At 40.8% G+C, this 14,101-nt stretch overlaps 1 protein-coding gene across 1 annotated transcript in view; it reads left to right on the forward strand.

Annotated features, from left to right (window-relative positions):
* GPR158 (G protein-coupled receptor 158) overlaps positions 1-14,101 on the forward strand; it is a 182,146-nt gene that overhangs the window by 1,490 nt on the left and 166,555 nt on the right. The window contains exon 2 of the mRNA XM_018075879.2: positions 15-813. Coding sequence (XP_017931368.2) covers positions 15-813 — 799 coding nt within the window. The remainder of the gene's footprint in view (positions 1-14; positions 814-14,101) is intronic.

The following is a 14,101-nucleotide window of genomic DNA, read 5'->3' on the forward strand; positions in this document are numbered from 1 at the left end:
TGCCGCCGGCCAAGGGCAGGCGGTGCGCGGCCGGGAGCGGGCGCTCGGAGGGACGCAGTCTATTTACAACCACATCAAGAGCCGGGAGCCTCCGCCGGCCCCGCGGAGCCGCTCTACGGAGAGCACCATCTTGGCGCAGCGGCTCGCCGAGGAGGTGCCCCAGGACGTGGCCTCGTTCCTCTACACGGGCGACTCCCGGGAGTTGCGGCGAGCCAACTGCTCCGGGCGGTACGAGCTGGCCAGCCTCGCCGGCAAGTCGCGCTTCACCTCGCACCCCTCCCTGCATGGGGCCCTGGGCACCCTCACCCACGCCACCAACTTACTCAACGTGATCCTCCAGAGCAATAAGTCGCGGGAGCAGAACTTGCAGGAGGACCTGGAGTGGTACCGCGCCTTGATCAGGAGCCTGCTGGAGGAGGACCCCAACATCTCCAGGGCAGCTATCACTTTTAGCACGGAGCCTTTCTCCTCCACTCCCCAGGTTTTCCTCCAGGCCAGCAGGAACGAGAGCCATGTTCTCCTGCAGGACTTATCCTCCTCAGCTCACCGACTGGCCAATGCCTCTGTGGAAACAGAGTGGTTCCACAGCTTGAAGCGCAAGTGGAGGCCACATCTACACAGGAAGGTCTTAAACACGGGCCCCAAAACTTTGGAGAACAGCTGGAAGAGGCGGGAGAGCTTCGCTGCTGATAAGAACCACATCAGGTGGTCCTCACCATACCTGGAGTGTGAGAATGGGAATTACAAACCCGGCTGGCTGGTGACTCTCTCGGCGGCTTTCTATGGGCGGCCAAACGTCATCCCCGAGTTCAGGTAGGAGGAGTTCTTCTTGCTTTCTATTGAGAAGGGGGGGTTGAGTGGGGCTTTGGTTCTGCCCCCCTCCGAAGGAAGGGGGGCTATGTCTCTGGAGTGACCTGATCAACCCCTGCTGCTCAGTGACACCGCAGGGCAACCTCAGGCCTTCCTGTTGAGCTGTACCTTCGTATGCCTTAGGGAGCTGTTGCTCAGTAAGAGAATCGCTGTCATCTCCATCTGTAAGACAACGTTTGCTTTACCTGCTCCCCTGGAAGCAGATGTGCATGTGGGTTACGTTCCTAGTGTGTTTGTGGTGGGGAGAGGAGAGCAGCAGTTGCTGGTTGAAGTTTATTTCTGCCTGCAAGAGGAAGATGTTTATTGAGGTGTTATTTCTTAGTATACCGTGTAGTTAAACCTAGCTTGACCCCAGCTATAATTTTAACCAGCCTGGAAACCTCAGTGTTGTGCTTGTAAACTGCAATTTCTGGTCTCCAGAGCGCATCCACGGTGGGGTGCTCAAGCCTGGTCAGTGGTCAGTACACTTTTAGGTAAATAAGCATTGGTGACAGCAGTTCTGTCATAGTGCATGTGGCTATAACCTGAATTGGCAGTAGGAAAGTGTTCCTTAGGACACTCCTGGCTACATAGCTGTGTAGTTGATACCTGGAATATGTAAAGATTTGCGTATTTTTTTATTGCTGTTAATCCCAGGACTTTGCACTGGGCTGTGACTAGCAGAAGGGACGATGTAAAAGACTCTTTCTTGTATCTTTGTATTTTGACAGCAGAGAGATTTGCTCAAAGAATGAGAGCAACCTGTGGGGTACGAGAAGCCAGATTTTCCTGCTGGCAGTTCTGTGATGGGGTTCATGGGTAGCTCTGCCCATCGGGGCATACCCACTGCCCAGAAGTAGCTGGCATTTCTCAGAGGATGAGAGAGGAACACAGAATTTGCTTTGTGCTATGAGTTAGTAGTAGGTAAGAATAGATAAGAACACAGCAGACACAAAAGAGATTTTGCCATACCTAGGTGATGAGGGAATAGTGTCTGTGAATGCTGTTTTTGTTGGCTTAGTCTGAAATCCAGTGGGATCAGAATGCAGTCATGAATCCTTAGAGGGGAAAAAAAAATCTGTTGAATGGAGGGTGACTGCTTATATTGCTTTTTGCCTTGAAATTTTCATGCTTATGGGGATGGTAGGGTTAAGGTAAAGTGAGCTCATCTGTAGACTGTTTGTTGCTGAATTCCTCTTGAGATCAAAACCCAAGAATAGGTCTACTGCAGAGCTCTTCTGGACCCTAGAGGGTGCAGAGAAGTTCAGGAAACTTCTCATAGATCACTGAAATGCACTTGATGGATTTCAGGATATGGATGAAAGTTAATGTAGGCTGATATTCTCTTGTTGGGTACAGAGGTTCACAGAACCTGCAGAATCACCAGGCTGGAGGTGGGGTGGCAGCCACAAGCCAGCTATTCGAGAATGTAAATTTGGATATAAAGCATGATTCAAAGAAGCTTCAGTCTTGTCTTCAGTGAAGAGGAAATAAACTCATGTCTAAAGCTTCAATCTCAGCTCTGTGCCGAGATCCTGTGATGCCAGAAGGCATCTCAGTGGTGTAGGTTTCTGCTGTGGTAGCTTTGGTATGCAGGAAACACCAGGTCCCTTTTTGGAGTAACCGTGGCCAACCAAGGCAACCAGTAGATGTCCTCCTGGATGCAGTAAGAGCACTGCCTTCCCTGCCTCGCCTTCCCAGCCTCTGTTTGCCACGTGAGAGTCACTTCAGTTGAAGAAACAGAATAACCTATTATAACTCTGATACTTCAAAGGGCATCCATTGGGCTCATCTAATCTTGGAGAACCACTTCGTATTTAGAAGATCTTGAGATGGAGTATGCTGTGCAAGTGCTAAGTGTTGTATCACTATTATACCCAACAGTTAGGACAAAACTAACTAAGTTTTGTTGTTGGTAAGCATTTCTAAGAGAATGACTCTGTATGTTTTTTGTAACTATTAAAGAAGCAGGTGGAAGAAGTACATTTATAAATACACATGTGCACATATTCTGCCAAGGCTAAATGATAGTTCCTGTGTTCCTAGTTTGAGGTATGTTACATGGAAGATAGGCTTCTAATACAAACTTTTTTTTTCCTTTTTAGATATTGAGAAAGTAACTTTACAGCTACGTAGGAAATACTACACGCAAAATATGCTTCTTCCAAGATTTATGGTTTGTCTTAATATTTGCAGAATGTTTTCTATACTTGATAGGTACACAGCCTCAGTGTGAGTTCTTAAGAGGAAAAATGGTTCCAGGTATGAGCACACAATAGAAAAATGTAAAATCTAATGTAGTTACTGGAAAATTACTGTGAATCACTGTAAGGTGCCTCTTGAAATAAGCTTTGTTTCTCCTCACCGCCAGTCTTTGAGTGACACAATATTTTGACTTTAAATTCCTGTTTAAGGCCTATATGATAAGACAGTATTTATTAACCTCCATCTTTTGAAAAAGCTACATTGGTTCTCCAAACAAAGTATCTTTGAACCATCTGTTAGGAAGATATTAATGCATTAGTTAATATGCTCCTTCCATTTAATAATCTGATACAAGGTTGTTAATGGTAATGTAGTGCATGCCACTTTAATATTATTCTACCAGTTCGTGGACTCTTTCTTGTATTAGGTTTATGGCATGGTACATGAGGGTAAGACATTCAGGAGTATGCTATATCCATGGAAGAGAGTTCTTTCAGATTACAGAAGGAAAACCCATTGCTCCTTCTTGATATCTCTTTTGTGACAGCAACAGATGAGTATGTCATGTGGTATAGCAATGGAAAGAGTTTAATGAAGGCAATACTAATAACTACTACTGGCTATGTTCAATATATGCTACTACTGTAGTGCTGTTGTCAATGGCATTCTGAAGGTGCAGCAAAAAGCAGCAAGCTTTGCTCTTCACATTGTGAAGGGTTATAGTGCTTTATGCTGGAGGATGTGAGTGTTAACAGCCCAGGGGGCTCTTGCAAACAGCTTGCTGTCTTCAGTTTCCCCTCCCTCCTTACCAGGAGATTGCTGCCAAACTGTCCGAAGTGAAGGCCAAGGAGAGAATATGGTTGTTTAAGTTGTCTTGTCAGGGCTAACACCGTAGGACAATACTGAGATGAAACAGAAACCAAAGACAACTTGGTTGTGCTGATAAATGTACCAGAAGCTGTTCAGGCCCAGTGGGATCACATTAGCCCAGTACAATGCTAAGTTAGTAGTGCTGGCTGGCTGCAGCTTCTTAGCAGTGCTTGCTGGTATTTTATTGTCTGCATTTGCTGGTCCTTGGTCCACCCAAAGTGCAGAGAGAGAACATTACTACCTGCTTACAAGATGCAATGCAAGCTCTCATTCAGAAATGTGGATCCACAGAGACTAGAAGTAATCCCTTGATGTTAACCATCTCTTCTCCTTTCTTAAGTCTAAACTGATGCAGTTTGCAGCTGGAATTCACCATCTAATGTGCCTAATCACTCCTCAACTCTAGTGCTGCAGAGGGTAGAACACAATAGCATTTGTCACATCTTCTGTGACCCTCCTCTGCTACTGCCTATCATGTGATGAGAATGAACAATATTTCATAGCACATGATGACCCAACTGGCCTCTTTGCAGCCCTGCTGAGAAAGTGGAAAGGTATGAGAAGCTGCATGTTGTAAATACAATTCCTTCTCTAAAAGTATTTGCTTGGCCCTTGGAGAGGAAGTGGGAGGTTTTCATTGCTTCAGCAATCTTGGAGATAAGCGAGGAAGATCACTTCTTGAGCTGGAAGAAGGAGGACCAAGTAGTCAGCCACTAGGAATATACAAATTAAAACCCAAAAGTCCTTCTGGGTCACTGATTCAGTCCTCTGCTGTTACAAGCCCACTCAATGTCATCAATTTACAAATCTCCATCTTAAAGTAGGTGGGCTTCCCTCTGGACAACCTGATGGTTGCATAACCTCTTCTGATTTCTGGTCTGAATTTATTCACAGTCAGTTCTCATCCATTTATTCTGGTCAGAACTGCTTTTTATCCGACTTAGCACTCCTTGCTGATGTTTACTGCCCTGACTTATTTATAGGCAACAGTCCCTTCTCCACCTTTGTTTACTGAACTACACAAACTGGCTTTCTTTAGGCTCCTTTTATAAGCTCTCTGTTGCCATGGTCCTTCTTCTGAAGTCTTATTCCTGTATTTCCTGAACATGGTTAGTCAGATTCATGTGCAATGTTTCAGCCTTGTGCAATGACATCAATTATCCCCAAACTCTGATTAATGAATTGCTGCTTTTGCAGTTCAAAATGTTCTCATGTGTGCTCTTCTCGTTTTCTTTAATGTCATCTAGTAATGTGTCAACATTTTGGGAACTGGTCATTGGTCTCACATTATTTCCCATCTAGTAGGTCAGACTGTCTTCAGGATACAGGGGCATTGGCATTTTTTTCCTCTTTCACTGTACTTAGGCAAATTTTTCACCAAATTCAGGACAGTATTTGCTATCTTTTTTTTAAGGACTTTCGGGAGAATGCAATGGAATAATATCTGTTTTGGCGGAAAGGTAATCAGTCAGCAAGCTGAGAATTTTTTAAAAATTTTTTATTTTATTTTGAATGGTGTCACATTCTGGAACATTTACAGATAACTTCATTCTGAAGTTTGGCTGGGTTGGGTGTAGCATCTTAAAATTTTCTGTCTTCCAGAAGTTTGCTACTTCTCTCAATTATTTGGAAGGTAGTCCTTGATGCAAAGGTAATCTTTATTGCACAGTTAAATTGAACTGTTTCTTCCCTAAAGGCAGTGTAATATAGTGATTTCCACTGTACTGTTAACAATGACTCAGACCACTCTGTTGTTAGGCTATAATGGGACTCTTAACTTAAGGAAACATTATTGAAGGCAGATTAAACCATGGAGGTAGAAGTATATATGACAAATATGTAATTTCTTAGGGATTATACATGATTTCATATTCTGCTAAATATTTTACAGCTATTAAATTGCTTGGTAAAAAACCCCAAACATAGACATGATGTTGTAAAAATTAGAATTTTTTTTCTTTTAAACATGGTTTAATTTCTTCCTCTAGCCCCTTTTTTTAGTTTCCCCCATAATCTCTCTTTAGACTCAATACTGAGCCAAGAAAGAAAATTCACTTGAACTGTTTAAGGGGACTTTTTAATTTTTTGTGACATCATATGTTAGTTGTATAATCTAGAAAATATTTTAAAATGATGAGCTTATAATTTTTTTTTATAACATATCCTGACCCTTAACATGATTGAATGTGTGGATGGATTTAGAACAGGTTTTAAAAATGAAAAGGAATAATTTATTTCCTAGAGCTTCTGAAAGTCTTGGATTTTTATTCCTGAAAAGTTAGAACAAAGAAACTTCTTATAATTTACTGTCTGCTTGTAGAAACCCCCAGTATGTTTTAAGTATTCTCTAGGCAATCAATTATGTCTCTGCTGGCATTTTTCTTATGAGATCATGGATAGGGATAGAAGATTGAATGGTGACGAAACATAGGAAAGGAACAATAAGTAGGACTCTTTCTTTTTAGAAACACGATTCGGCTTTCTTCAGTATTGGAGAAAGAGAAGCAGGTCTTTGAAGAAAGAAGTTAAATATGGCCATGAGAACATTGAAACACTTACTGCATAAATGTCCACAATTATGTAGCACATGCTAAGTTGCAATAAAAGGAACTATTTTTTTGGGTCAAACTGTTGTTTCCAATTCCTCTGTCCTCTATTCCCATCCCCCTTGGGCAAGACTTCCAGCACAGCAGGTTATCAAAGCTCCTTTGAAGGGGATGGACACGTGGCAGTCCTTACTATCCAAGATTCAGCTCCAAGACTGCCATCTATTCTATTTGTGAATGTGGGCCGAGGTAGAGAATTGTTCCTGAAGGTAAGAAAAAAAGCATTGCTATGTTAGGTCAGATGAAAGCCTTACCTAGCCCTCGATCCAAAAGCAGCTTCTGGCAGGTACTTAAGGAAAAATGTAAGAGCGGTGGAAGTGCTGAGTTCTCCTATCATGGTTATATCCAATTTGCCAATAATAAGCAATAAAAATAAATTGGTTTTCAGACTCTTTCTGGATGAGTGTTGATAGTAAGTATAGATTAAACTGACCTTCATGATTCTAATTTGCTTTTTAACACATTTTTGTCTTTTGCAATGTAGTTCGGTGTTGTATTCTATAATGTATTTATGTATTCCACAGTACGTATATAGTATGGCTTCCATAATTTTCTGGTTTTAAATTTACTTCATGAATCTAAAACTGTTGGGACATCCCAGATTATTGAATGAAGACTTTTCAAAGTGTTTTCTTTATTATATTTTCTCTGTGTCAGACCGATTTAGTTGTGGGTTATATCAAGTGTTTTTATCGCCTGCAGCCTTTGTCAATGGCCACCCATTTGTGGTCAGCTGTGAATGTGCCAAACAAGGAAGGGATAGTTGTGATGCCCAGCTTTGTTAACTGTCCTGTATTGTGAAAGCTGGCTTTTGTTATATTAATGCCTTCAAGAGGGATGAAAATAACTCATTTTTGGCAAAAGCTGTCTTCACTCTGAGAAATTTTTATATCTTGGTTGTATGTTGACCTTAGAGATCCTACTTCAGCTTTCATGTTTCTGGTGTATTTGAAGTGTTTTTAATTAGTAGAGCCTATACTTTTAACATGTTGTTTCTAAAAGATGTCTCTTGGTTTTGTGTTACATTCTTGTGATTTTTATGTTCCTTGCCCAGGTTTATGCCTCTCTGTTTTCCCTTTTTTAAATTTTTTTTTCCCTAATGTTGACTTCCACTTACTTTTCAGTTTTAAAATGACCTTATTACCTTTGAATAAATCTTCAATCTCAGAGGACTTGGTAGGGTTATGCTGAGACCATCCCTCCTGTGTAGGATTCTTCTATTTCAAAAGTTTTGTGTTCCTAACCTTTTTTCTTCTATCATGTTCTGTACTGTTCTTTGAGAACCTTTCTTTCCCCTCATGGATAGTAATGGGAACATTAAAAAAAAAAAAAGTGCTGTTTTCTTAGTAAGTGACTTGAATTTGGCTTCAAGACCTTTTTTCATAGGGAGAATCTAATATAAGTGGTACCCCATCATCACTGACACCTAGCATTCCTATATAAGGTGATGCTTTGTGACAAGAGTTAAGATGATAGCAGCAATTTAAGCATCCTCAAGGAAAAAAAAATATCACTGCCCCTCGGAGTATCTAGGAAGCTCTCTGACTAAACTGGAGGGAAACCCCCAGAGAGGCAGCATTGCATGCCATAAATATGAAGGCAGATTGAAATAATTCTTCAGACAACAGAGGATTCAGCTTTAAGTATTCTGCCATTGTAGTACTGTTCCAAATGGCCTAGAGGGATTTTCTTTGCAGGTGAATCCTAATTCATGTGCCCACACTGCTATGTATTATTCTTCACTTCAGTTTATTTTTAGTGAAAGCTGGTTCTCCTATGAAAATGTGTGCAGAAAAGCAGCAGTCATGCTATGGCTGAGGAATTAGGTAAGTCTTTCTGTGTCCTATTAGTTTGGAATTAGAGGTAACTCTGTGACCAGGTCAAAATTAGGTTGTATGTGATGTCCCGGTAGCCTTTTATGAATCTGGCTGGATATGCAGAGGTAACAATTTTAACAATGTCTAAGTGATACAGAATCCTAAATATTAACTTACAGACAAACAGCAGCTTCTGCAGGTTCAAGTTGCTTTTGAAAGACTTATAGCTGAAAGTAATTTGGGAATTTGACACCAGGATTACTTTTGATGGGGGAGCTTCAGATGTCAGTATGCACTATTCGAAGATTAATATTCTTGAAAGTGTTAGCCTCCAAAATGTGTGGTCAGAAAAGGCATCTGTCCTGAAAACCTTGGCTATTCTAAATACAGTGGGCATTTGTCTAGAGGTGTGGGCATTTGCAGATTTGAGATGGCTGTAGAGAACTTGTTTTTCTTATCTCCTCATTTTATGGTAAGGAGGACTTATGAAGGCCATCATGTAGGGCTGAATGAATACAGCAGCAAGAATCTAAGCAGCTGCTTAGATTTGGGGGATGATGTCTGCTTCAGTATGTGATAACCATGCCTTATACCTTAATTATGATTGCTTGCAGTGCTTACATGTATAAAAATAAGTGTACAAACTTAGAAGACAGGCTCTGCTTGTTTAGCTGAGCTGTGATGGCCTCTGTGCCAAAAAAGCTTTTGAAGATCTAGAGGACAAAGATATTATTTATCACCTTTTAGATGTTGGCAGACTATTATTCTGTGCAGTTCTAGCTTAAGCTGACTGGGAGAAAGAGAACATGCTCCTTCTACTCTTTTTATGATGTAACAGTAGAGGCAGAAAAAATTATTCTGTAGATAGAGGTTTTACAACATGTTGTTACAATGAAATATTATAACTACTGAAACTATCAAGATAGCTAGTAGGTTGGGAAAATAAGCTTAAATCAATTTCTGGCACAGATTTCAAGGCAAACAGCATGCCAACAAACAGTGGTACTGGAAATAAAGACAGACATTAAAGCCTCTTAAATCAAACCTCTGACCTGACAAAAAATCCTTGATGACATAATTCTTCAATTATTATCTGTTATATACAATTCAACTAATTCTTTCTTAATTAACTACATGTTAAACATGAACACGCAATCCTTAAATATATATATATTTTTGAAAAGGCTGAAAATCGTGGCAGGAAAAAAATGTTTATTGTTATAAGGAGATTAGCAAAATATACTTACCTGCCAGATGGTCCACAATTACCAGTACTATTGTTGTTAACTTATGTCTGTGGCTTTGGTTCAGGCAGGCAGCATTGTCAGTGTGGATGAATGCGTTATGCTGACAAGCTGAGTCTACTCTTATACCCCTGATATTTGTCTTGATTGCTTCTATCAAGATAGCAACACTGCCATTATTCCCAATTAGTTTAATAAATGTAGCACAGGGAGATGGTCCATATACGTTCTAGGAAGATGTATTCTTCCATACGTTCCATTTTCCGAATACTGAGTCAAAAATAACTGAAAATGTGGGTGGCTAAACGAGCTGTGCCAGCTACTGTATTAATCACAGATGAATTTCAAAACTGTATCGTGTACATATTGGTGTACTCTGTGTGTAATAATCGTGGGGTACAAGTCCGAGGTGGTGTTTTAAAATGGCAATGCATCCCAAATGAACGCAGTAGAAGTCTTGTACCATCCTGATGCTTTCTGTAAATGCCACATGTATTGCTCAAAGAAAAACAGTAATGTGCACCATGGGGGAAAAAATTGAAAACCTGTGGTAGATTGTAACTTAGAAATTGCTTTCATGATCCTGCTCCTGGTCTGTACTGTTTCTCCTTGCTGTAGATTTTCACCCCAGAAATTCGCAAAGCTTTGAGAAAGGGGAAAACCAGAACAACCTAACCATATTAGAAGTTCAGGTTGTGCATTTTGAAGATTGTAGGTAGAAAAGTTTGTATTGAGTTGATGAAGATTGTATTTTGTGAAAGACAAACATTCTCATAAGAAAAGTTTTAACACAAGAGAAGCAAAAGGAAAACACATTTAGCTTGAAATGGAAGAATTTTTTATTATTTCTGGAAGAGGTTTTATGAAAATATTTTGAAATTAGATGACTTTCAGGCCTGCATGACTTAACAAGGAGATCCTGACAAAACTGAAGCATAAAATGAAAGTGCGCAAGAGGTGGAAGCAGGGTCAGGTAACCTGAGAGGAGTATGGAGACAATCTGAATATGACTGTGACCATGAACATCTTGTATCAGCAATAGTATGGCCAGCTGGACCAGGGAAGTTGTGGAGTGACCCTCCGTGAGGATATTTAAAAGTTCTGTAGATGTGGCACTTAGGGACATGGTTTAGTGGTGGCTTTGGCAGTATTAGGTTAATGGTTGGACTCAATGATCTTAAAGGTCCTTTCCAAGGTCTTTGCTGTTGAATGGAAGAGTGTGCTTTGTGATGCAGGATGTTGAAAAGGCCAAGGAACTTGATGTCTTCAAGCACTGCTGGCTGATCAGCCTCACCTCAATCTCTGAAAAGGTGATGGAGCAAATCTTTGTGAAAACTCCTTGTGAAACACATGAGGAAAAGGAATGTGATTGGGAGCAGTCAGCATGCGTTTATGAAGGGGAAATAGTATTTAACCAACCCAGTAGCCTTCTGTGCATAGATGACTGTCTGTCCAGCTGGAGGTTAGTCATTATTGATATATCCCAGGGGTTGATACTAGCGTCAGTTCTCTTTAACGTTTTCGTTTGGTGGTCTGGACAATAGGGTGGGGTGTTGTCTCAGCAAGTTTGCAGATGATAAAAATTGGAAGGAGTGACTGAGAGACCAGTTGTTTGTGTTGCCATTCTGGGGGTCTGAAACAGGCTGGAGAAATGAGCAAACAAGAACCTAGAAGTTTGGCAAAGGGAAATGCCCTCTGATGCACCTTTGGAGGAATAATCCCATGAACCAATACAGGCTGAGGGCTTAATGACTGGAAAACAGCTTGGCAGGAGAGGCCTGGGGGATCCTGGTGGACACCAATTTGACATGAACCACCAATGTGTGCTTGTGGAAAAGAAGGCCAACAGCCTCCTGATCTGTGGAAGAGTGTTGCCAATGAGTTGAGGGAAGTGATCCTTCCTCTTTACTCAGCCTGGTGAGGCTCCATCAAGAGTGCTGTGTCCGCTTCTGGTCTCCTCAGTACAGGAGACATGGATGTACTGAAGCAAGCCTAGTGAAGGGCTACAAAGTTCAAGATTGGAGCATCTGGCAGACAAGAAGAGCTGAGTGAGCTGGTACAGTTCAGCCTGGAGAAGAAAAGGCTCCAGGATCACTTTATGTGTATGCAAATACCCAGTGAAAAAGTGTAAAAGAGAGACAGAAACAGACCTTTCTCAGGCTTATTCAATGGGGATACAGAAAGCGCAAGGGGCACAAACTGAAATACAAGGAATTTATTTTAAACATCAGAAAACTTTTCTTGACACTGTGAAGGGTGGTCAGTCACTAGATCAGGTTTCCCAGAGCTGGTGAAGTCTTCAATAATGAAGTTATAAAAAATCCCCAACTGAACTGAGTCTGCTTTGAGCAGGTGGTTGAACTGAATGATCACAAGAGGTTTCTTGCGATGACACTTGCTGTATGAATCTGATTTTTGCATCTATTTTGGACAAAGTAATTGAGTTCAGGAGCTTTCAAAGGATATGAGTTACCCAATCTATTCTGATGTGAGAAATCCAGAAGTACACTCCTTTCTTTTCAGTACATGGCTCTGTCTTAAGATGCTATCCTGATTTCTGATGCTTGTCCCACTAGAACATGCCATGAATTCTCCAAATTGGAGCATTTCTGGTACAAGGCCACACTCAAATGCTTGCTCAGTGTGCTTACTGACCCTAATTCCTCTGGCGCATGTGTGGTCTTTCTTGCAAGTAATGTCTAGTTAAGTTTCCTTTTGAAAATATTTATATCCTTTTTTTACCAACACTGTGTTCCTACAGGGCTTGCTGGTGGTACCACACGGCAAACTCTTAAGGTCTTTCTCCTCTCCTAGCAATGATTAGTTTGCTCTTCCTTTGCAATCTGTACTTCTCTTTGCAGAAGTGTTTGTAGAAGCAAAGGGGAGTTTCCTCTTCTACCACTTAAAACCAAAATGTACACGAGGGAAAAACTTTCCATATAAAGGAAATAAGACCTTCTCCAAGGTGCTTGAGAGTTTCTCAGGTGAATGAGTTGCAGTTTGAATAAGGTTGAAGCAATATTGCTTTTCTTCTGTATACATGGACCTGATGGGATCTGCATGTGACTAGATGAGTAACTGGCTACCTCTACTGCTATGAGCATCTGAGTCAGGTACCTTCTTACCTGGTTAAGATTAAGTTTGTAATCTGCTGATATCAACACCTTAAAGAGATAATCTGTGCAGTATGGCAGTTTTGCCCCTTGAGGTTGTTGTCACCTGGAACATGGAAAAACCAGTTCATTGGGGTAGAAGTAAGGTTTGAGCATTTCCTGGAGAAGCTGTTGTTCAAAACAAGTGTACAAAGGCACAAAGCTGTAAACTAAAAGTATATAAAAATATTCTAGAAGTGTAGTGTGTGCTGTTTTAAATTGAACTTGCTCGAACCAGCACTTAAATATTTCAGGTAATTTCTAAGTGTGCCTGGCATCAGATTATTTAGATTCTAGGCAGGAGATTGAGGGGGATGAAGTGCTCCTGTACTATCTAACTTCCTATTGGCTGTGTTACGTAATTTTCTAATGCATTCTTCTTCTGATCACTTAAACGATGTGCTTATGTTTCTCCAATGACTGTATAGCGTGTCTGAAGAATGCCCAAATTTAGCTGTTGTGGATACTTAGCACTTGATTGTACTGGGGTCAACAATATTGTCCTGGTTTTGATCAAACTCACTCTTATGCCTGTTCTAATTTTGTTAGTAAGCACCCTCTCAAATATATGGCTCTGTAGATATGTTGTTGTTATTAGTGTATTATTGTGAGATTTGATTAAAAGAGGTAACACACTTCAAGGTGAGTGGGGTGTTCTTGAGATAGAGGTTGGACCATGTCCTTGTTAGTCCACAGCGTGAAAGAAGGGATGATGGTGTTTGTAGTTGTAGAAGTTCAGACTTGTGGAAATGAAAAGTTCTGTCTGAAGTGGCTGAAATGGCTGACTTAAAAGGAATGGTACCATACATTTAAGAAATCAGTAGAGAGCATTCATCCACTGTGAGTGAGCTTGTGTAATGATCTAGCAACTAGAAGTTGCATATTGACATTTTTGCTAAGTCCAGACTGCAGCAAAGCAGTCACAGATAATGTGTTCTCACAAAGTGATGCTATAAATGTTCTATGTCCAAAGTCATTCTGGAGGTTATTTTAGAGAGAATATCAAAGTCTTTGAAGGGTTTTTTTAAGATCTGAAACTTCAGCCTTGCAGCTTTTCTCTTCTGGTGATTTTTGAGTTGTTTATAAAACAGTGTTGACCTTGAAATTGGTTCGTTAGCTTTTCTTTCAAAAGAATTTTTGAGGGAAACTTGATGAAAACTTGAGTCTTCTTGGCATAGGACTTACACAGTTCAGAGGACTGTCCTTACTTGGTCTTTGAGGACCTGCGTGTGTAGGAAATTTTTTTTTTTTGGCTTCACAGACATCAGTGGACTACTGCTAACTCATGCTGCTTTCTGATGTTGTATCAGGTTTTATACCAGGACCAACTGGCAGGAACTGGGGGAGAGGGTTTGAAA

Source organism: Manacus vitellinus, unplaced genomic scaffold (genome assembly GCF_001715985.3).
Source record: "Manacus vitellinus isolate BGI_N305 unplaced genomic scaffold, ASM171598v3 scaffold_3_pilon, whole genome shotgun sequence".
NCBI classification, from domain to species: Eukaryota; Metazoa; Chordata; class Aves; order Passeriformes; family Pipridae; genus Manacus; species Manacus vitellinus.